Here is a 24,022-nt window from a genome sequence, read left to right on the forward strand (position 1 = left end):
CTGTGAGGACATCAGCTCCTTCTTTGGCGTACTGATGGCATCAGAGCCGCTGACTGAACGGGAGGCGGCCATTGAGACCATAATCAACAAGTTCCGCATTATTGGAGTGGTGGAAGAACTAGCTCCCAGACTAAGCTTCAATGCATTTAAGAAACTGGTCATCCAGCAGCTGCTTCATTTGTTCAAGGTTGGTAGAGGTCTGTAGGACTGAGGTTTTCTATGTATGCCAGGTGATGACTGCATGTGTACATGGTTCTGTGTTTCCTCAACTCAGGTAAGTGTGTGTGTTTATAAAACTAGATGAGCAAAATTGCTGTTTGGCACAAACGGGAATGTGTGATCATTGGGCTGTGGGCTTCTGTCAAAGTATGCTGCTGAGAACTTGAGTCTGCCTGTGCAGGGTGGATATCAAGCAAGTGGAGCTGAGAGGAGGGTGGCCAGTTCAGCTGAATGCCCTCCATGGCTGAGCAGGGTGGTGAGTGTTATTGGCCAGGACCTTCCCGGATGCCCCAGGAAATAAACCACCACCGGGAGATCTGTCGAAGCAGGAATTCCGTTTATTGAATAAAACGCTCATTTTTATAAGTTTGGGTCAGGAGGCAGGATTAAGGAAGTTAGGTAAGATGAGCTAGAGGGCAAGGTTAGGTAGTGCAACGAGAGGTCGGCCAGTGGCAAAACTCCATGTAACAGTTCCCAGGCAGGGTTGATTTTAAGACAGATATGTTGAATCACTTTTGCCCGGAAGTGGCACCTCTTAAATCAGAAGCAAAAGACAGGTCTCCAAAGTTGAGCCAGGCTCAGGTAGATGCAACAGGCCTCATCAGGCCCAACATGCCTGTGTCTCTCTGGTCTCATTTTACAAAATATCACAGGACATAGAGGTGGATTCCCAGAGATTTCCTGACAGAAAGAACTACATAGAGGCTTAACAAAAATAAGTCAGGCATGGTGGTGCTTGCATGTGCACCTGTAATCCCAGTACTCGGGGGCTGAGGTAGAGGGATCCAGAATTTGAAGGCAGGTTAGGGTGACCCTTTCTCAAACACTCCCTGAAGTCACAGTGTGCTCTGCCCTCAGTGTTCCCGGGTCTATGAGGATCCTCTGTAACTACCATCCACTCCCTGTGAGCCCTCCCTCAGGATGGGGCTCCTTGCACAGAGGTGAGTGGGGAGTCTAACACTGACTCTGAGCTTGTGTGCTGTCGTAGTTTGATAACAGTTTATTTGACTTCATTTATGCAGATTCACAGGTGCATCCAAGCGTGTTAACATGGCAGGGTGTGGCAGTGCACACCTTCAATGCTAGCACTCAGGAAGCAGAGCCAGGTAGACCTCTGAATTTGAGGCCAGCCTGGACTATAGAACCAGTTCAGGGCAGCCAGGGATACACAGAATATCCTTGTTTTGAAAAACAACAAAAAAGAGTGTGATTTTTTTTCTCCCTGAGACAGGGTGTCTTTGTGTAGTCTTGGCTTTGTAGACCAAGCTGGCCTCTAACTCATAAAATGAACTGTTTCCCTGAGTGTTGAGCCACCATGCATGGCTGAATTTTTTTTTTTTTCAATTTTTTTTATTTTTAGACAGGCTCTGACTATATAGTCCTGGTTGACCTGGAACCTGCTATGTAGTCCAGGCTGGCCTATCCTGCTATAGCTTTTCAAATTCTGGAACTGAGATACCCCACCCAGCTCCTGGATTTTCCTTTAGTTTACTTCTTTTCTTTTTCTTTTCCTTTTCTATCTATCTTTCTTTCTTTCCTTCCTTCCTTCCTTCCTTCCTTCCTTCCTTCCTTCCTTCCTTCTTTCTTTCTTTCTTTCTTTCTTTCTTTCTTTCTTTCTTTCTTTCTTTCTTTCTTTCTTTCCTTGTCTCATGAAGCTAAGGGTGGCCTCAAACTCCTGCTTCTCCTAATTCTACTTCACAAGGGCTGAGATTACAGGTGTGTGCCACTAGACCCAACAGGATTACAGATTATCTTGTTTTCCATTTTCACTTTATGTGTATGGGTGTTTTGTATGGTACACGTCTGTGTGCTCCATGTGTGTGCTTGGTGCCCATGGGAAGCAGTAGAGGACATCAGCTGCTGTGGAATTAGAGTTACAGGTGGTTGTGAACCATCATATGGGTGGTGGGAATTGAAGCTGAGTCCTGCTGGGTATGGTGGCACATTCATGGCTTTATTCCTGATGGAGGCAGACGGATCGTTGAGTTCAAGCCCAGCCTGGTCTATAGAGTGAGTACCAGGACAGCCAAGACTACATAGAGAAACCTTGCCTAAACAAAACAAAACAAAACAAAATAAAGCAAAACAAAAAATGTAGTTTAAGGTAGCCTTGAAGTCTTTGTAGTCTCCTGTTTTGGCCTCCTGCGTGTTAGTCAGGATTCAGACACAAGTGTCTTGGCTTCCCCAGGACCTTCAGTCTCTTGACTGCTCTGTTTTCCTTTCCTTCCTTCAACTTCATCTCCTCATGGATCTTCTTGTTTAGTTTGCCTTCTGAGACACATCATTCTAATCCTGCTTACAAACGTGCTGATCCTGTCTCTGTGCTGTTGTCAGTCAGGGACCACCTACACCCAAATTTCTGTCAGGATTTATCACCTGCATCTGGTAGGTCCAGCATGAGCCTAATTTCCAGAAGTGGTGAAGAGAACTCAGGAAACAGATCTCATCGATGCAAAATAGCAAGAGGTTTATTTTATCCATTGTGCAATGGGGTCACCTTTTGTCTCTTGGGAGACAAAGCCTTTGTCTCCCAGTGCCACTCCTGCTGGTCAGCACGGAGTGGCACTGGGAGGGGGCTGGGAGACAAAGGCTTTGGGTTTTTAAAGGACAAGGTGCAGGAATTTTCATTGGTTGCAGTCTTGCCAATTCAGGATTGGATGACGTATTTAACTTTTAAAATAATTGGTTGGTTCTGGGCACCCTTAGGTCCAATCTGCCCTGTCTTAAATATCTGTTTCTTTATGATTCTTCAAACAGTACATCTCCATGAGGGCTTCTGTCTTGAAACTCAGCTAGGGACTTCAATCAGGGTTCCAGTATGGGGCCCTCATCTTCGGCTTTCTGAGTGTCCTTGGACTGTAGCGGCTTTTGCTGGGTCTGGTTTCTCAGATGGGACTTCCCGAGCTGACCTCCTCAAGTATTTGTTTTATTTAATTTTTACAATTAGCAGAAGCAGCCCCTCTGACACAGATTTGGGAGGGATGGGACTCTTTGGTCCCTTCTGAGCAGGCTCTGTCCTGGTCGTACAGGGCTGTTTTGAGACAGCCAGTGATAGCTTCCAAGTCCTCCGAATAAGGGGATGCAGATCCTAGACACTTTGGACTTGGGAGTGGCTCTCTCCTTCCCTGGAGCTTTATAAAACTTCAGCCCAGAGGCTCCAGCTCTGCTAGCTGCAACCTATTTCCCTGCTCTGGTGAGTTCCTCTCCCTGATGCAGCAAAGAGCCCGGGACCTTCTTTATCGACTCCGGGGTTCTCGCTTGTAAGCAAGTTCCGGCAGAGATTCAGGAAGTAGCTTTAGGAGAGCTGGCAATGTTCCTTGTTTGTGGGAGGACAGAATGAGAGGGATGAGTAGGCAGGCTTCCTCACTCACTGGACCCCGAGGGCCCTGACTGGGGCTTGAGGAATCTGAAGAGTCCTTTTCTAGAACCTTGGCAGCCACAGGCAGGAGGGAAAGAAGGGTAGGTTCTTGCACTGAGCACCCTCCGACTCTGTTAGCAGAAGTAGGGTGTGGGACAGAGAAGATGGTTCTGGCCCGATTGACCCTGAGCTCAGTTGGGTTTTTGCCAACCCTAGGCTTCTCTCCTAGGAACTGTAAGTACCGTCCACTCCCTGTGAGCCCTCCCTCAGGAAGGGCTCCTTCCACAGAGGTGAGTGGGGAGTCTAACACTGACTCTGAGCTTGTGTGCTGTCGTAGTTTGATAACAGTTTATTTGACTTCATTTATGCAGATTCACAGGTCCATCCAAGCGTGTGAACATGGCTGTGTGTGGTGGTGCACACCTTCAATCCTAGCAGTCAGGAAGCAGAGCCAGGTAGATCTCTGAATTTGAGGCCAGCCTGGTCTATAGAGCCAGTTCAGGGCAGCCCGGGATACACAGAGTATCCCTGTTTTGAAAAACTTTAGAAAAGAGTGTGTTATTTTTTTTTCTCGCCGAGACAGAGTTTCTTTGTTAGCCTTGGCTTTGTAGACCAATCTGGCCTCAAACTCATAAAATGAACTGTCTCCCCAAGTGTTGAGATTAAATGTGTGCACCAGCATGCCTGGCCGAATTTTTATTTATTTATTTATTTATTTATTTATTTATTTTATTTTTAGACAGGCTCTCACTATATAGTTCTGGCTGACCTGGAACCTGCTATGTAGTCCAGGCTCGCCTATCCTGCCATAGCTTTTCGAATTCTGGGACTGTGGTACCCCACACAGCTCCCAGATTTTCTTTTGCTCTTCTTCTGTTCTTTTCTTTTTCTCTTATTTTTCTTTTCTTTTCTTTTCTTTTCTTTTCTTTTCTTTTCTTTTCTTTTCTTTTCTTTCTTTCTTTTTCATTCTTTCTTTCTTTCTCTTTCTTTCTCTTTCTTCTTTCTTTTTTCTCTCTCATTCCTTCTTTCCCTTTCTTTCTTCTTTCTTTCTTTCTTTCTCTCTACCTCTCTTTGTTTCTTCTTTCTTTCTTCTTTCTCTCTCTCTGTCTCTCTTTCTTTTCTTTTTTGACAGTCTCCTGAATTTAAGGTGGCCTCAAACTCCTGCTTCTCCTAATTCTACTTCACAAGGGCTGAGATTACAGGTGTGTGCCACTACTCCCAATATGACTATAGATTATCTTGTTTTCCATTTTCAGTTTATGTGTTTGGGTGTTTTGCGTCGAACAAGTCTGTGTGCTCCATATGTATCCTTCGTGCCCATGGAAAGCAGTAGAGGAAATCAGCTCTTGTGTATTGGAGTTACAGGTGGTTTTGAACTGTCATATGGGTGGGGGGAATTGAAGCTGAGTCCTGCTGGGTATGGTGGCACATTCATGCCTTTAATCATGTTGGAGGCAGACAGATCGCTGAGTTCAAGCCCAGCCTGCTCTGCAGAGTGAGTACCAGGACACCCAAGACTACATAGAGAAACCTTGCCGCAAACAACAAAACAAAACAAAACAAAAAAACAAAACAAAGCAAAACACAGCAAAACAAACCAAAAAATGTAGTTTAAGGTAGCCTTAAAGTCTTTGTAGTCTCCTGTTTTGGCCTCCTGGGTGTTAGTCAGGATTCAGACACAAGTGTCTTGGCTTCCCAAGGACCTTCAGTCTCTTGACTGCTCTGTTTTCCTTTCCTTCCATCAACTTCATCTCCTCATGGATCTTCTTGTTTAGTTTGCCTTCTGAGACACATCATTCTAATCCTGCTTACAAACCTCCTGATTCTGTCTCTGTATTGTTGTCGGGCATGGACCGCCTACCCTCAAATTTCTGTCTAGATTTACCACCTGCATCTGTTAGGTCCAGCATGAGCCTAATTTCCAGAAGTGGTGAATAGATTCAGGAGACATAGCTCATTGATGCAAAATAGCAAGAGGTTTATTTTAACCATTGTGCAATGGGGTCACCCCTCCTGGTCAGCAAGGAGTGGCACTGGGAGATAAAGGCTTTGGGTTTTTAAAGGACAAGGTGCAGGAATTTTCAGTGGTTGCATTCTTGGCAATTCAGGATTGGATGAGGTATTTAACTTTTAAAATAATTGGTTGGTTCTTGCCGGGGCCAGCCGGGCAGAGTCGAACGGTTCTTGAGTTGGGTGTGAGGATGAAAATTAATAAAATAAACACACAGCACACAGGAAACTTTTTAAAGGTCCAGACTCGACAGCTTTTGCAAAAGGCAGACTGCTGCAGCAAGCAGCAAGTCTCAAGTGCTGCCTCATCCTCTGCCTCCAGCCTTCTGACCACTTTATTCTTTGAGGAGTTACTCCAGCCAGTAAAACATCTCAGAACAATAGGTTAATTTGCACAAGGAGCCTGAGGAAGAGTTGTAACCCTCACAAGCTATCCCACCTGTTGTCACAAACAAAAGGAGATGGACTTGCAAGTTCTCCTCTGCCATTAGTAAAGACCTGCTAAAAGCCATCTCTCCGCTGAGATTAAAATATCAAAGCAGGCCGCTGAGTCACGGCTCCCGACAGGTTCTTGGCTCCCTTAGGTCCAATCAGCCCTGTCTTAAATAGCTGGGGAATATCTGACCTTCAAGTCAGTTTGGAATTTCCTGCCATATGAGATATGGCTGCAGTTAAATGTGGGAGAGTGATTAACTCCTCCCGGGTCTGTTCTGAGGATAGGGGGCTACAGGCTTTGGATCAATGGTTAGGAGCTATTCAGGAGAAGGATTGGGGCCATTTGGCCCTGTTTTCAAACAAAGTTTATGTCACAGGTGCTGGCCAGTGATTTTCTCTCCACCTGGTAGAGATTTCTGCTTGTTCTCTTCCTTATCTCTGCCTCACAGATGGCCAGTGTCAGGAACTTTGACATTCCTCTGTTCTCTGGGAAAGCACTAGAGGCTTTAATTAACATGGTCCTAACACTTGAACATGTAAGTTATAAGACAATTAAAGAAACATAGGTTACACGGTTAGTCTGATTCTTTCACATGTGCATCCGTAGTGCTGAGTCTATGTAGAGGGACATGCACAGGCTGATTTTCTTTTTTCACTCCAAATCTATAACCACAAACTCCAAGGAACCCTTGGCAAAGCTATGCAGTTCTGTGTTTAACTGTGAAATAGGTCACCATTTTTCCTTCCTCAGATGCCTCTTTCCACATCACTTTCCCAGTCACTGAGAAATTGACACACTGAGGTTATAGTCCATCAAGAAGGTTTTATGTGCGTCCTCCATCCCCAAATCGTCTACCTACCGGGTCAGCATCTACTCTGTCTTCCTTTCTGTCCTCACAGATGATGTCATCCTTCTAAGACCAGCATCCCTCCCCTCTCACCTCCTTAGAACACCTTTTCCTGCAGTGATTTCTTTTTTCCTCTACACTGTCAGGTTTTCCTCACTTCTGGATCATCTGTATTAGCTTACCCTGTGCTGGAACTCATAACAAAATCAGCTTAGGGATCCATCCCTTGGCCCTTTCTCTTTTTTACCCCCAGTTCAAAATGCTTGTATCTGTTAAGAGCCGGCATCCTGCAATAGGCTCACATACTCAAACTTAGAGTAATCTTCATGGTAGTTTTATTCTTTTTGAGGAAAAAAGACTTAGTCTGCCCATTTTATCCTGTCATGGGTTCACTTTCCCTGGTCTCACAGAATCCTTGCCCTTCTCGTACTGTGTCCCTTTGAGCGGCTCACGCTTGCCACAACTTGTTGCAAAATGTCAGTCAGGTCTGAGAAAGTTCAAGATGTCCTTGGCAATGCCACCAGCACAGAAAGCATTTGCTTATTTATTTTTAATATTTATTATTTTGTTTGATATATATGGGTGTTTTGCCTGCATGCATGTCTGTGTCATGCTGGTCTGGGACAGAAGAAATAGACATCAGGTCCCTGGAACAAGAGTTACAGACAGTTGTGACCTGCCATGTGGGTGCTGGGGACTGAATCTGGGTCCTCTGGAAGAGCAGCCAGTGCTCTTAAACTGCTGAGTCATCCCTCCAGCTCCTTTTTGCTTTTTTGTTTGTTTGTTTCAATTTTTGAGACAGTGCTTCTCTGTTTGTCCCAGGCTGGCTTTGAACTTGAGATCTTCCTGCCTTTTCCTCCCGAGTGTTGGGAGCACAGGCAGACATGGTGCACCACACTTATATCTTTTTCTTTGTTTTTTTTTTTTTTTTTTCTCTTCATCTCTGTCTTTTAAAACAGGATCTCTCTATGCAGCCCTCATCGGCCTGGACTTATGAACCATCTATTTCCCATCTCATCAGCCCTTAAAATATTTTTTTTACACACTTCCCTGCTGTCCATTACTGTGCATTTTCACAGTGAAAATCAGGCTGACCTCCAACTCACAGCTCTCTTCCTGCTTCAGCCTCCTAAGTGCTGCGAGTATAAGAGCATCACAACCCATTTGGATTTACTTAAATTCTTATTTTTCAGAATTTTACTGGCCAGTTTCACACATTTACTTTTGCAAGAAGAACTTGCATTTTAAAAAAATCAATGAATTAATTATATATTTTTAAAATGTTTTAAATTTCAGTTTTTACTTTATATCTCAAGGGAGCCCCCTCCCTTCTCTTCTTCCGGTCTCTCCCTTTCCTTCTCCTCTTCCACACAGAAAAGGAAAACCCACACTATACCAAGTTCACGTATTAATTATAGTTTTGTGTGTATCGTATTAGAAATTGAAGCCAGTGCCTCATTCGTGTTAGGCTGTCCAGGGCTGAATCATATCCTTAGACTTTTTAAAAATTTTGAAACAGACTTTCATTAAATATCTCTGTAGGCCTTGAGGTGCATCCTCCAGCCTCAGTCTCTTAGGTAGTTAAAATGTCTGTTCTGCACTTCCAGGCCATGCTCATTTCTAAGAGTTTTGTTTGTTTGTTTGTTTGTTTGTGGTGGGTGCAGGGTGCAGGCCAAGGGGAAAGATACAGAGCAGTGGCTAAAAATGGAAGCCCTGGTTTCCATTTATGGTTAAGAGCATCAGCTGCCCTTCCAGAAGACCAGGATTTAGAGTTGTTGCTCAATGATGGTTCATCACTGTCTATATTCCAGGTTGAGGGGATCTGCTCCCTCTTTTGGCCTCCACAGGCACCAGGCACATACATGGTCCAAAATAGCCATACACATAGGATAAAATAAAATAATCAAAAGTGGAAAAGAAGCCTAGACTCCAGTACAGGTTCTAGCTGTTCTGGTCGTCTGTGCTTGGCACCAGTCCCTGGTCTCCGGATGTTTAAGCTTCTCAACTATGAGGTAGACTTGTTATGCCTTTCCTGTTGGATTGTTGGTCTATTATTTAGCCTCTATTTACTGAAGACCTATTTGTCTTTTCGCGTCTTGGTGAACAAACTTCAGCTGGGTACTTGACACTGAAAGTATATTGTTGGACAAGGTCCTTGGGCCACTGTCATTGTAGTGAATCTTGAGGATCAAATGATATAAAATATAATGTAGTATCACAATGCCTGGAATCAAGGACCTAAGAGTGGTTGGTTGCCCTGCTACTCTTTGCTTCTGCTGGTTGAGGAAGTATTGTCCAATGACTGAGCTTATGACTCTGCTAAAAAAAACCCTTCTAAGAATTTGTGACATGTCACCCAGAGATCTGTTTGGCTAGATTTTCCTTTGTCCAAATGTTGAGTCAAATGGGGGCTGGAGAGATGGCTTAGTGATTATGCACAGCGCTCTTGCAAAAGGATCCAGGTTCAGTTGCCAGCACCTATATGGCAGCTCACAACCACCTCTAAGTCCTGTCCAGATACCGTCCTCTCTGATTTCTGGGCACCAGGCATGTATGTGGTGCATGTTCATACCACATGTTGGCAATATGCTCATACATATGAAATAAAATGAGCACATCTAAGAAACAAAACAGCCTCCCCACAGATCCCCCAGTGTTGAGAGTCAGGTGCCTGTGAGGTATCCTTCCATCTGACACCCCCCAACTGTTCAGCAAAGATGTTTATGTTGTAATTGTTTATCTGGCAACAAATCCTTCCATCATGGAGGCAGGCTTCCAGAATCCATTGGTTTCATAGCCATGAGACACTCTGTCAAGAGCGCCCTAGAGAACCAGATAACCTGGTACTTTTGCTGTTCTCCTGACCTGCCGGCTGGTGACTAAATTGAGAAGAGGTTAGGATGCTGCAGCTGAGCAGCTGTGACCGTAGTGCCTTGTGAAGGAGGACGGTAGTTCACCCTCAGCCACAGTGTATGCTGCTGTCCCTTGGATATGGGACTTCCAGGCAAGGGACAAAGCCTCATCCTTCAGACCAGGGGCGGGAGTCAGCGCTTCTGAGGGAAGGCACGTGACAGTCCTTTCCTCTCTCCCTGCCTCAAGAGCCCTAGTTCTAATTCTTCCCTTTTAACCTCTTAGGATGTGGGCTCTCTAGATGAGAAGATGAAGAGCTTGGATGTGAACCAGGACTTGGAGCTGAATTTCAATGAGTACTGGAGACTGATTGGGGAATTGGTAAAGCTGCTACCCCCATGCCAGTGTTGCCATACTAGCATAAGCTACAGAGCGGGGGATATGCTTTCTCCGGAAATATGCCCCCTGGAAGGCCCCTGGCAAACTCATCCCACTTGGAAAAGAGACGTGTTCTGAGATTTCTATGGTTCTTCAGTTGTGGCTCTGGGGCTGGAATAATGAATTCTTTGATCTTTCTCTGTGACACCTGAAATAGCACAACTAACTTTATAAAGAAATTTATCATTCGTAGATTGTTAACGGCTTTAATAAATATAATAAGTTTAAGAAAGGTAATGAATTAGATTTAGTATTAATAGGCATGAAGAATAGTGAAATAATAATAGGCCCCTTCTTAAGAAATAATAGCATGAGAGGTACAGCTGGCGGGAGTTTCCCCCTCCCTTCAGTGCCTTGTTCCTAAGGAAGACCATAAATCTTAAGCAGGACATATGGGAGGATGGTTAACACAGGTGTACTTAGATTTTGATATAGAGAGGGACTTTGGCAGGCATCTGACTTAGATCCTATGACTTTCCTCTTCACTGGTTAACAATAATGAAACTATATTTGAGGTTTCTTTTCCTTTGTTTGCTCTGATCAAAAAGTTTTTAGGCCAAGATTACTTGTGGGTGCTGCTTTATGTTTGACTGCATTTTGAGTTAAAATGTAAACTTTATATTCTTGGTAAAAGTCTAAATGTTCTGGAAGTATGCCAATTTTAAGGTGCCTTTTGTATAAAAATACTAGCTTGATTTCAGTAAAGTTGCAGCAGAGTCAAAACCATCAAGGTGTCTCTGTCTGTCAATTCTTCGCCGAAACCGTGTCTGCCTGTCCAAAGCCTTGTTCTCCCGTGGACGACGGGAGCCAGTCTGTGGCAGGTGGTGCCCAAACAGAACAGGGACCTGGGACAGGTAATCTTTTTCTTGTCTTCTTTTTCTCTTGTCTTTCTTTTTCTCTTGTCTTTCCTTTTTTTCATCAAGACACCGTAAGGCTCTCGTTAGGACACTGCAGGTCCGCTGATAAGGAGATCAGTTAAAGAGGAGTAATCAAGCATGGGGCAATCTGAGTCACAGCAGGCTCACCAGCAGTCCTGCAAGACAATGACATATGCTGGAATCAGGAAGGGTCAGATGTTCAGCGCCAATGTTAAAAAGACTTATGGAGGAGGGAAAAAAGACTCCTCCAAACCCACATGTTTTAAATGTGGAAGGATTGGGCATATACAAAAGATATGTCCAGGAGAAGATAAACAGGAGAGGTCAAGGAAAGGTCCTACTCTTGGTATCTGTCCCCGGTGTAAAAAGGGGAAACATTGGAAAAGTGAATGTAAATCCAAGTTCCACAAGAATGGAACTGCTCTAACAGGAGAAAAAGAGGAAAAAGTCAAAAAACTAGATCAAAGACAGTTTCTTAGCCCCAAAGCAAAAAGAGGACAAAAAGTGTAAATTGGGAAATTTACTCAATCCTAAAGCTCCAAAATTTACTATCCATGATTTGCCTAGAGCCACTCCAGGAAGTGCTGGTCTGGACTTCTCAGTAAATAAAAATATAATCCCCTTATCATGGGACGAAGTGACCTTAATCTCCACCTTTGTCCTAGGGACTTTACCTCAAGGCATGGAGGGGTTAATTATCGGCCTAAGACCTGCCACTGCCAGCTGCAAAGCTGGGCAGTTGGAGTGGCAATTTACCCAGCCTCCTCCCACTGGCTTCAGCCAGTGTCAGCTTCAGCCAGCTCTTGGAAACCAGAGGGATGGAGCCACTTCTAGTTTTAAAAATTAAATTGTGTCCACTGATAAATTCTGAGTTTTCCTAGTTCTGACTTTTAAAATTATGGTTATGCTCTGTATATATGTTTAAATGTTTAAAAAGCAGGTACCATGGTTATTTTGTCTTTGTCTCTGTGTTTTGTTTTTATGTGCCGGCTATTTGTTTTTGATCTTTGATTTTGTTTTGCTCTCCAGGTCTAAAAAACTTGGAGAATTTCCAATCTATCTGGGGGACGCCCTAGTGTTTAAAAGAGGAGCCTTTAATTGCTCCCCTAATCTGGGTATTCTGGTTATTCCAAGGGGACAATGTTGGATTTTTGTGTTGTGTCTTTATGTGTGTATATGTTTATCTCTGGAGTTCAATTGATGATATTTTAAAATCTAACTGACGATATTAATATTTTTGGACATGAGACAGTTTAAATCAACACCTCTAAGTTTGGTCCTGGACCATCAGAGTTAAATTTTATAAAGCATTTTAAGACTTATCAGGTATTTTAAGCAATAACTCCTGGGCAGTTTAACAAAAACCTTAAAACAGTTTCTACACCCTTTAAAAAATTAAGAAAAATTACTAATGGGAGTTTTTCTATTTTCTAAAGAAAAAGAAAAAATGAGCAAGAGATATTAAAGAAAAAAATAGCTTGTCTAGAGCAAGAATGTCTGGTTAAAGAAAAAAAAAATAAGGAAGCTAGAAACCTAAAGGTATATAGGATGTTACAAAAGGTTTGTGTATGCATAAATAGCCAAAGGGTAAGTATAATTAAAAAAAAAACTATAAAGTATATTGTAATTTATTTAAAAGGCTGGTGGTTCTTTATTGCAAAATGTTTTCTTATGCTCTTTTAAGGGGAAAGAATTCTGGCTGATGGGCTTGGTATGGCTAAAATAATTCATACAGTTTAAAATTGTTTTGTATTATTCTGTTATTCAGATGATTCTAAAACATACATCTAAAATATATTACAATTAGAGATTATAACATCCTATTTTATAGGATGCAGTTTAAAACAAATAATAAGGGTAGACAAAGTTTTAATAAATATACTGGCTCTCAGACTTGCCAGAGATCTAATAAATATAACATTTAACATATATAAGCTTATTATGACAGAGTCACAAACAGAGAGAGCTAATGATGGCTCAGCGGTTAAGAGCACTAGCTACTCATCAAAGGGTCCTGAGTTCAATCCTTAGCAACCACATGGTGGCTCAAAACCATGTATAATGAGATCTGATGTTGCTATATGTGCTTATAAAAATGCCTATTTAAGCGTCTAACATATCTGCACAAATAACAGAGTCATTTACAATATTGACTGTGTTTTAAAGTTTTAATAAATAATTTTAAATAGATAATACATACATAGCTCTGCCTTTTTCTAGGATAGAGACTATAAGTTAAATCTAAATATTTTGAGCTGACTAAAAAATAGACATATAGTATAGTTGAGGCTTACAGTACTTGTCCTCAGTTTCAGCCCGTTTCTCATTTGGGAGTCAGTCCTAAAGGACTGGTTCCAAATCAGATCTAACAAATAAATATTGCTTATAATTCCTAAATTTAAAAAATTAAAATATATGTATTAATACCTATTCTGGATTCATTTTTGCAGTCCTCAATCCAAAAAACAAAAAACCTGCAAAAATGTTATTGCTCATTGTCTACAGGCTTTTAATGTTCTAAGAGTACCTTAACAATTTAAAACTGACAATGGAGTAAAAAATATATTTACAAATCTTTTAAAAGATTTGTCAACAGTTTTAAGTTTCTCATATAACTAAAATACCTTGCTATCCTCTAGGATAAGGCATGCTAGAGCATGCCCACTAAATAATTAAGATTTATTTGCAAAAAACAAAGGGGGAACCACTCCCCTAAACACCTAAATTTTCTAAAAAATTTGGATAAGCATGGTAAATTTACAGCAAATAGATTTTGGCACACAGAAGCCAGAAAACTTTTGCTAAAGTAAAATAAAAAATTAAAAAAATATATCCTTTAATAAATTAATGACATAAACACGACCCTAATACTTATATGGGGACGAGGAGCTGTCTGTGTTTCTTTCACAGGAGGAAAAGGATACAACTTAATGGCTACTGAAACACCTGGTACAACAAGTGGATGAGGAGTTTTCTCCTAACAATGATGATGATGTCAAGGAAGACTCCTCCAGTCAAGATGACTGCTTATGTGCTGCCCTTAAGAAGAAATGCTACTTTTATATAGATTATATTGGGATAATAAGGGACAATATGGCTAAAAAAAAAGTTGGTTTTATAATTGGTTTTTAACCTCTCCTTGGTTCACCATCCTCTTTCCCTTAATCTTGGGACCCTTAATGGGTTTCCTTCTCCTTGTATAGATAAAAAGTTAAAATTTAAAGATAAATGCTTTGGAGTAGGTAATTTAGTCTTGGGACAAGATATGGTTAATATTAGGATGAGGATGGAAACTCGATGCCATGCTGCCTTCTCATATATTTGTGTTACGCCTTTGCCATACAATACTTCTGACCAATAAAAAAGGTAAAAAATCATTTACAAGGAGTTTAAAAAGATATGGATATTACTCATGATTTAAATAGTTTACAAAAAAAATATAACAGCTATTAGCAAGGCTCATTTGGATGAAGCAAGTTTGAGTTCTTTAGCTTCTCATTTAGAGTCAGAAATTAAAAATCTAAATCCTTTAAATTGGATTCATTATTTAGTGATGATAGGGGCCCTGATTTTATTATTTTTATCGGTTGTGCTCCTGTTTCCTTGTCTTTTTAAATTACTGCTCCACTCCATCCGCACTGTAGAGCGAGATTTGTTTGAATTGCGTCTTAAAAACAAGAAAGGGGGAGATGCTACACCCACGCCATTGTCGCCATTGTAGCATAAGCTACAGGGCGGGGGATATGCTTTCTCCGGAAATACGCCCCCTGGAAGGTCCCTGGCAAACTCATCCCACTTGGAAAAGAGACGTGTTCTGAGATTTCTACGCTTCTTCAGTTGTGGCTCTGGGGCTGGAATAATGAATTCTTTGATCTTTCTCTGTGACACCTGAAATAGCACAACTAACTTTATGAAGAAATTTATCATTAGTAGATTGTTAACGGCTTTAATAAATATAATAAGTTTAAGAAAGGTAATGAATTAGATTTAATATTAATAGGCATGAAGAATAGTGAAATAATAATAGGCCCCTTCTTAAGAAATAATAGCATGAGAGGTACAGCTGGCGGGAGTTTCCCCCTCCCTTCAGTGCCTTGTTCCTAAGGAAGACCATAAATCTTAAGCAGGACATATGGGAGGATGGTTAACACAGGTGTACTTAGATTTTGATATAGAGAGGGACTTTGGCAGGCATCTGACTTAGATCCTATGACTTTCCTCTTCACTGGTTAACAATAATGAAACTATATTTGAGGTTTCTTTTCCTTTGTTTGCTCTGATCAAAAAGTTTTTAGGCCAAGATTACCTGTGGGTACTGTTTTATGTTTGACTGCATTTTGAGTTAAAATGTAAACTTTATATTCTTGGTAAAAGTCTAAATGTTCTGGGAAATATGCCAATTTTAAGGTGCCTTTTGTATAAAAATACTAGCTTGATTTCAGTAAAGTTGCAGCAGAGTCAAAACCATCAAGGTGTATCTGTCTGTCAATTCTTCGCCGAAACCGTGTCTGTCTGTCCAAAGCCTTGTTCTCCCGCGGATGAAGGGAGCCAACTAGGCCAGTCCGTGGCACAAAGCCAATGTGGAAGGAGAAGGTCCGGAAGAAGTAAAGCCTGCTTGTTGGGATGGGGTTCAGCAGGGTCTGCTGGGCTGGGCCAGGCAGAACTCCCCTCCCTCTAAATAAAGCTTCCTCCTTGAAACACAGATGCTTAATTTTCATACACTACCCTGATTTCTTTTCTTGAGATCCAGGGATGAGAAAGCTCTGCCTTTACCTGAGGTGAAAACACGAACATTATGGACATTTTGAAGACAAGGAATGTGGTTCATCTTCATATATCTATAGCATTCTAGCAGTATGTGATTTTTTTTTTTTTTTTTTTTTTTGTCCCTCTGGTGTTGGGGACAGAACATGTCCTTGAGAACGTGTGGCACAGCAATAGATCTTTCACTAAGTAGGTGCTCAATAAATACACAGCTGATGCATGAAGAATCCAGAGCTTGGAGGCAAGAGAGGCTGCTGGGGCTCAGCTCCATGTCTCCAGTTCCCAGTTTCCCCCTATAACTCCTGGAATGTGTCCTTTGGCTGTGCTAAATATCTCACCTGTATTACCCTAGCTAACTGTCACAGCTGTTAAGGTTCATCAATCAAATCAATTTTTACAGTGTTGAGAATTAAGCTATGATCTTGTACAAGTCAGGCAATTGGGAGGAGCCACACCCTAAGCCCGATGTTCCCTTTCTTTCTTCCTTTTCTTTCTTTCTTCTTCCTTCCTTCCTTCCTTCCTTCCTTCCTTCCTTCCTTCCTTCCTTTCTTTCTTTTATATTTATGATGTATATATTGTTCTGCCTGAATGTGTGTTTGAATGCCAGAAGAGGGCACCAGGTCTCATTATAGAAGCTTGTGAGCCACCATGTGGTTGCTGGGAATTGAACTCAGGACCTCTGGAAGAGGATCCACTGCTCTTAACCTCTGAGCCATCTCTCCAATGTTTAATTATTTTTTAATTTAAAACGTTTCACCTGTTGCAGTGGTGCATGCCTGAAATCCCAGTAATCTGGGAGGCAGATGCAGGCAGATCTCTGTGAGTTTGAGACCAGCCTGGTCTACAAAGTGAGTCCAGGACAGCCAAGGCTACACTTAGAAACCGTGTCTTGAAGAACAAAAAAACAAAACCAACCAAACAAACAAAAGAACCCTTTTTCTTTCTCTCTTTCCTACTTTTCTTTCCCTTTCTTTCTTTCTTTCTTTCTTTCTTTCTTCTTTTTCTCTCTTTCATTTTCTTTCTCTCTCTTTCTCTTTTCTCTTCTTTCTCTTTCTTTCCTTTCTTCTTTCTTTCTTTTCTTTCTTTCCTTCCTCCCTTTCTTCCTTCCTTCCTTTCTTTCTTTCTTTCTTTCTTCCCTCCTTCCTACCTTTCTTTCTTGGTTTTCGTTCGGGCTTTCTTCCTTTCTTTCTTCTCTCTTTTTCTTTCTTTTTCTTTCTCTCTTTCTTTCTTTCTCTCTCATTCTGTCTTTTCTTTCTCTTTCTTCTTTCCTTCTTCCTTTTTTCCTTTCTTCCTTAATTCCCTTTCTTCTTTCTTTCTTCCTTTCTTTCCTTTCTTTTTCCCTTCCTTCCTTCCTTCCTTCCTTCCTTCCTTCCTTCTTTCTTTCTTTCTTTCTTTCTTTCTTTCTTTCTTTCTTTCTTTCTTTCTTTCTTTCTTTTTTCTTTTGACAGAGTCTCACTATATAGACCAGGCTGGTCTCAAATTTCTAGAAATGGGTGGCTCTGCTTCCCAAGTGCTGGGATTAAAGGCATGCATCACCAGGCTGGGCCTTATTTAAAATGATTTTTTTTTTTTTAAACAAGGTCTCACATAGTCCAGGCTGGCTCTGAATTCCTGCTCGTCCTGCCTTTTTTTCTGTAGTGCTAGGATAAAGCTATATGCTGCTGTGCTCTTCATGACTCCATTTTATGCTGTGGATAGTGTCACTGATGAATCTGCAGAGTCTGGTATTAACAGGCGGTTGGTACACTAGGGCATTTTGGCTTTTCCAGGGATGAGTAAGGGGAGCCTGGACAACCTAGTTCAGACTGGAAGAGGAGGATGTGCTGAGCTGAGGGCCCAGGCAGGGACCTGGCAGAGGTGCCCACCCCCTTCCTTCACCCTCTACCTCAACCCTCTGCTTACATCCAGGAAGCCGGAGAGTTCAGTTTGTAGCAGGTCTTTCAACTCCTTCTTGCTCAGTTTACATTTGTTCCCTTCCTTGCCCGAATGGGCATGGAAGACCTTGATGAGGGTCTCCATGGCGGTTTCCAGCTCAGAGCCCATTTCAGCACACACCTACCCACCCCCACATAAGGGAAGTGAAATGTCCATCAGGTTCAGGAGCTCTGGGGTCCTCAGAGAAGGGAATCCTCAGGCCTGGCCCTGGTTTCCCAGCTCAGAGAGCTACAAGATGGGACCCTACTCAACGTTGTCTTTCACTGACATTTTGTGATGTGGGAAAAACCCTCTCACACCAAAATCCAGTCCATCATTCTGGATCCCTCCATCACTTCCCAGCCAGAGGGAGTCAGGGATGGTCATGAGATGAAGTAAGAGGAACTGGGCTGCTTTCAGACGTCTACAAAAGATATATGCAGTGACCGGCTACTGGCTGCCTGGGCAGATACTTAGGGTTGGGGGTGGGCTAAGGGTGGACACAGGACCAGGCAGGCTTCTACCTCCATTTTCACATTCAGAAACTGTCACAGTCAAGTTTTCTGTGGGTAGTAAGTCTCTGATGCCCACACAGGGAGAAGTCTGGTATCTTTGGTGAGCTGATGGAAGAGTGGTAGTGATGGGAAGTGGTGTAGTGGCAAGAGTTGGTGGGGAGGGGAGCCACACTGCGAAGTGACTCTAGTTCTTTAGGGACAAAGGATTAAGCCCAGGTTTTTTAGGCTGGATCTCCATCTTTCTGGGCCTGGGATTTAATTATTTATAACAGCCTCACATTCTACAGTCATAGCTGTCCTGGAACTAGCTCAGGCTGACCCTAAACTTTTTTTTTTTTTTTTTTTTTTTTTAGTTTTTAGTTTTTTTCAATGCTCTATGTGCATGTATATCTGTAGGCCAGAAGAGGGGAGGAGATTGTATAGATGGTAATAAGCCACCATGTGATTGCTGGGAATTGAACTCAGGACTTCTGGAAGAGCAGACAGAGCTCTTAACCACTGAATCATCTCTCCAGCCCAGCCCCTCAAATTTTAGCAGTTCTGTTTCCATGTCCAAGCCACCCTGCCTGGCTCCCCTCATCAGTATTTTATCCTGGCTTCTCTGGGGGTATGCTTCCCATGACCTCCAATTCTATTCCTCTTGTCTGCAGAATCATCCTGTCTCATCACATATGTAGAAGGGGGAGGGAAATGTCTGAGGTTTTCCCTTGGACACAGAGCTTCTAAGGATGAACCTACCTGAAGGCATTGTCCATAAAGCTGTCCATTCCTGCCTCAGGCCACCTCTGTTACAGTAGCTCCAGTGGGAGCAGGTTAGGGCTGGTTTGTGTTAGATAAAGGCTGAATGCATGAGGTTATTTGAGCTCCCTGGGTCTGGTGAGAGCAGAAGAATGGAGAGGTCTATTGAGAAGAGACTACCATGCTAGGGCCCTGAGTCCTTTGGTCCTGGGAGGGTCATGCCTTCCCCAGCCTCAGGGGCAGCTCTGGTATCTCAGTTCAGGTGTCCTCATCCTTCCTCACCACTGGGTATACTGGACAATGGGTCCTGATTAGATGACATCTCAACTCTGCAATGGAGCCCTTGTGACTGTCACCTGAATTCCAATCACAAGAAGTTAGTTGTCACAGAGATGAGGGGAGAGAGAACCCAAGCTGAGCTCATCACAGGGATAAGGGGTTGCTCAAGGGATGGATCTGAGTGGCTCTGATTATCCTTCCTATCTCCGAGAGTGCCTGGAGGTTTCTTGAGCCCTCCAGCAGCTTGGAATTTTATGGAGGGGAGGTCCTAGGGGCGAAGCACTGGGAAAACCAAGAGGAAAAAACTAGGGAAGAGAGAAGTGGGGGGCAAGCTGAGAAAAGGGGGGTAGAGAGGAGGTCTTGAGAAGGCAGCGATGGGACAGGGCACACTGCCACAGACCCCCTTCTTGATGCTCTCACATGGCTTATGCTCTGGTGCTCTGAGGATTCCCTGGGCTCTGGTTCTTGAAAGACACTGGCTGGAGCATCCTTTCTTATGCTCACCCTAAAGGAGCAGGGCTGTGTCCCATGCCTCCCCATACCTAGAGACTGGGGTAGCTGGCAGGAGACACAGAGTTCTGTGTGGAAGGACATGGTAGCCTGGAAGCTGCTTGGCGCCTCATTCACCAGTCGCCCAGCTCTCTGACCTTCCCTCAACTTCTCTCACTACTTTCCAAACTTTATTTCCTCTAGATCCGGACACTGCTCTTTCCCTTGGCTGATTGTTCCCAAGCCCTCTAGGCACCACAGTATCTTTTCTCAGGACTCTTTGTGTCCTACTGAGGCCCCGATTCTTCCAGGCTGGCTAAGCCAGGGACTTATCCTAAGCAGGATAGGATACTCAAGGTTGGCCTTGGCCTGAGGTGGGAGCAGGTTCAGAACAGAGGGGCAGGCTGCAAACGTGGCCTCTGGAGAGGTGTGGGGAGACCTGGCTCTAACTGTCTCCCCTAAGGACCATCCTCCAGAAAGAAAAGAATGGACACCCAGAGGGCTAGTGACAAGGAGTGGACAGAGGCGCCCTCTATCTCCCGGGCTGGCAGGAATGGGCTGCCCTGAGTTTCTTTCTGTTCTTGGTTGCACCCCCTTCCTGAGCTCAGCAGTGAGGAGGTGGGAAGAGAAGTCTTGAGAAGGGTGATGTGGTGAGGGCAGAGCAGTGGAAGGGAAGAATTTTGCACACGAGCTTCTCTGTGAGGGCTTCTGTCTCAGAACTCAGCTAGGGACTTTAATCAGGGTTCCACTATGGGGACCTCTTCCTGGGCTTTCTGAGTGTCCTTGGACTGTAGGGTCTTTTGCTGGGTCTGGTTTCTCAGATGGGGCTTCCCGAGCTGACCTCCTCAAGTGTTTGTTTTATTTTTACAAATAGCAGAAGCAGGCCCTCTGACACAGAGAGCTGAGTAGTCCCCATATTGGGAGGGGTGGGAAGCTATGGTCCCTCCTGAACAGGCTCTGTCCAGGTTGCACAGCACTGTTTTGAGCCAGCTATTGACAGCAGGGGCGTTCCCAGGTTTTCCGAATCAGCAGATGTTGGACCTTGATACTTTGGACTTGGGAGTGGCTCTCTCCTTCCCTGGAGCTTTATAAAACTTCAGCCCAGAGGCTCCAGCTCTGTGAACTGCATCCTATTTCCCTGCTCCTGTGAGTTCCTCTCCCTGATGCAGCAGAGAGCCTGGGGACCTTCTTTATTGACTCAGGGGTTCTCCCTTGTATGCAGGTTCAGGTAGAGATTCAGGAAGTAGCTTTAGGAGAGCTGGCAGTGGTCCTTGTGGGTGGGAGGACAAAATGAGAGGGATGAGTAGGTAGGCTTCCTCCCTCACTGGACCCCCGAGGGCCCTGGCTGAGGGCTGGAGGAGTCTGAAAAGTCCTTTTCTAGAACCTTGTCAACTGCATGCAGGAGTGGGGAAAATGGGTAGGTTCTTGCACTGAGCATCCTCTGACCCCTTTAGCAGAACTAGGGTGTGGGACTGAAGATGGGTCTGGCCAGATTGACCCTGAGCTCAGTTGGGTTTTGCCAACCCTAGGCTTCTCTCCAAGGAACAGTAGCCAGTATGTGGGAGGGCGGGGATGCAACATAAACAGCCATTGGAGTCAAGCAGTCTCCTGACTCTAAGAAAGGGAGTGGCAGAGAGAAAGGACCATTGGAGTAAAGGCCCCACAGGGGATGTCACCACACTCAGAGAACTATAAAGCAAAAACAAAACAAAACAAACACAAACAAACAAAAACCCTTGCAGCACTGGTAGAGACCACTACAGAGATATCCCCGAGACAGACACTCAGACACGAGAGTCAGAAAGAAAGGATTTCTGTAAGTGAGATTCTGTTGTCTGTCCTGAACCCTTTGATCTCTCCCATGTTGACTCTTTCAGGAAGCCACTTCACCCGTTCTTGGATCCCTGACTCTCCTGGCCTGTTTCTTCCCGGGCAGGTCAGTCTGTGAGGACATCAGCTCTTTCTTTGGCATACTGATGGCAGCAGAGCCCCTGACTGAAATGGAGGCGGCCATTGAGACCATAATGGACACGTTACACACTTATGCAGTGAGCGAAGACTGGGGTTTCTGCCTGAGCTTCAAAGTGTTTAAGAAACTGGTCAACCAAGAGCTGCCTCATTTTCTCAAGGTTGGTAGAGGGCTCTAGGACTGAGATTTTCTATGTATGCCAGGCAATGACTGCAGGTGTAGGTGGTTCTGTGTTTCCTCAACTCAGGTAAGTGTGTGTAAAACTAGATGAGTAAAATTGCTGTTTGGCGCAAACGGGAATGTGTGATTATTGGGCTGTGTGCTTCTGTCAAACCATGCTGTGGAGAACTTGAGTCTGCCTGTGCATGGTGGATATCAGGCAGGTGGACCTGAGAGGAGGGTGGCCAGTCCATCTGGACGCCCTTCGTGGCTGAACAGGATGGTGAGTGTCTACGGCCCAGACCTCCCTGGATACCCCAGGAAATAAACCACTACCGCGAGATCTGTCGAAGCAGGAACTCAGTTTATTGAATAAAATGGTCCTTTTTTAGGTTTGGGTCAGGAGGCAGAATTAAGGCGATGATGTAAGATGAGCTAGAGGCAAGGTTAGGTAGTGCAAGGAGAGGTGGGCCAGTGCCAAAACTCCATGTAACAGTTACCAGGCAGGGTTGATTTTAAGACAGATATGCTGAATCACTTTGGCCCGGAAGTGGCATCTCTTAAATCTGAAGTTAAAGACAGGTCTCCAAACTTGAGCCAGGCTCAGGTAGATGCAACAGGCCTTATCAGGACCAACATGCCTGTGTTTCTCTCTCTCATTTTATCAAGATATCACAGGACCTAGATGTGGATTCCTAGAGATTTACTGACAGTTAGAAGTACATAGAGGCTTAACAAAAATAAAACTACAAGTCAGGCATGGTGGTGCTTGCGTGTGCACCTGTAATCCCTGTACTCGGGAGGCTGAGGCAGAGGGATCCAGAATTTGAATCGAGTTTAGGGAGACCCTTTCTGGAACAATCCCTGAAGTCACAGTGTGCTCTGTCCTCAGTGTTCCTGGGTCTGTGAGCATCCTCTGTCACTACCATCCACTTTCTGTGAGCACTCTGTCAGGAAGGGGCTCCTTACACAGAGGTGAGTGGGGAGTCTAACACTGACTCTGAGCTTGTGTGCTGTCGTAGTTTGATAACCGTTTATTTGACTTCATTTATGCAGATTCACAGGTGCATCTAAGCCTGTGAACATGGCTGGGTGTGGCGGTGCACACCTTCAATCCTAGCACTCAGGAAGCAGAGCCAGGTAGATCTCTGAATTTGAGGCCAGCCTGGTCTATAGAGCCAGTTTAGGGCAGCCAGGGATACACATAGTATCCCTGGTTTAAAAAACAACAATGAAGACTGTGATTTTTTTTTTCTCCCTGAGACAGGGTGTGTTTGTGTAGCCTTGGGTTTGTAGACCAAGCCGGCCTCAAACTCATAAAGTGAACTGTCTCCCTGAGTGTTGAGATTAAATGTGTGTACCACCATGCCTGGCTGAATTTTTTATTTTTTATTTTTAGACAGGCTCTCACTATATAGTTCTGGCTGACCTGGAACCTGCTATGTAGTCCAGGCTGTCCTATCCTGCCACAGCTTTTCAAATTCTGGGACTGTGATATCCCACCCAACTCCTGGATTTTCTTTTTCTTTTCTTCTTTTCTTTTTTTTTCTTTCTTTCATTCACTCTTTCTTTCTTCTTTCTCTTCATTTTTCTTTCTCTTAATTTCTTCTTTCTTTCCTTTTTTCTTTGTTTTCTTTCTTTCTTTCTTTCTTTCTTTCTTTCTTTCTTTCTTTCTTTCTTCTTTCTTGTCTCATGAAGCTAAGGGTGGACTCAAACTCCTTCTTCTCCTTATTCTACTTCAGAAGGGCTGAGATTACAGGTGTGTGCCACTAGTCCCAACATGACTATAGATTATCTGTTTTCCATTTTCAGTGTATGTGAATAGGTGTTTTGTATGGTACATGTCCGTGTGCTCCATGTGTATGCTTGGTGCCCATGGGAAGCAGTAGAGGACATCAGCTCGTGTGCAATTAGAGTTACAGGTGGTTGTGAACTGTCATATGGGTGATGGGAATTGAAGCTGAGTCCTGCTGGGTATGGTAGCACATTCATTCCTTTAAACCTGGTAGAGGCAGACAGATCTCTGAGTTCAAACCCCACCGGTCTATATAGAGTGAGTATCAGGACAGCCAAGACTACATAGATAAACTTTGCCTCAAAACAAAACAAAACAAAACAAAACAAAACAAAAAAATGTATTTTAAGGTAGCCTTGAAGTC

The 24,022-nt window shown here is 43.6% G+C and overlaps 2 protein-coding genes across 3 annotated transcripts in view; both read left to right on the plus strand.

Annotated features, from left to right (window-relative positions):
- On the plus strand, positions 1–11,090 carry LOC132653172 (protein S100-A13-like). The gene is made up of 3 exons (XM_060380775.1): positions 1–187; positions 10,006–10,101; positions 11,082–11,090. The coding sequence occupies exons 1-3, from the start codon at positions 35–37 to the stop codon at positions 11,088–11,090; spliced, it is 258 nt and encodes an 85-aa protein (XP_060236758.1). The 5' UTR covers positions 1–34.
- Positions 3,399–24,022, plus strand: part of LOC110543371 (protein S100-A13-like) — a 25,208-nt gene continuing 4,584 nt past the window's right edge. Inside the window, exons 1-2 of one of the 2 annotated variants that reach the window (XM_060367912.1) lie at positions 3,399–3,412; positions 21,672–21,864. In XM_060367912.1, the coding sequence (XP_060223895.1) occupies positions 21,712–21,864 (153 nt within the window). In that variant the 5' untranslated portion in view covers positions 3,399–3,412; positions 21,672–21,711. Of the gene's footprint in view, positions 3,413–20,813; positions 20,882–21,671; positions 21,865–24,022 lie in introns of those variants that run through there. The other variant, XM_060367920.1, reaches the window with a different exon arrangement.

Source organism: Meriones unguiculatus, chromosome 1 (genome assembly GCF_030254825.1).
Source record: "Meriones unguiculatus strain TT.TT164.6M chromosome 1, Bangor_MerUng_6.1, whole genome shotgun sequence".
NCBI classification, from domain to species: Eukaryota; Metazoa; Chordata; class Mammalia; order Rodentia; family Muridae; genus Meriones; species Meriones unguiculatus.

Coding starts and splice junctions, on each gene's coding strand:
- LOC132653172 (XM_060380775.1), top strand. CDS start 35: ATGGCATCAGAGCCGCTGACTGAACGGGAGGCGGCCATTGAGACCATA. Junction 188..10,005: donor AGCTGCTTCATTTGTTCAAG/GTTGGTAGAGGT, acceptor TTAACCTCTTAG/GATGTGGGCTCTCTAGATGA.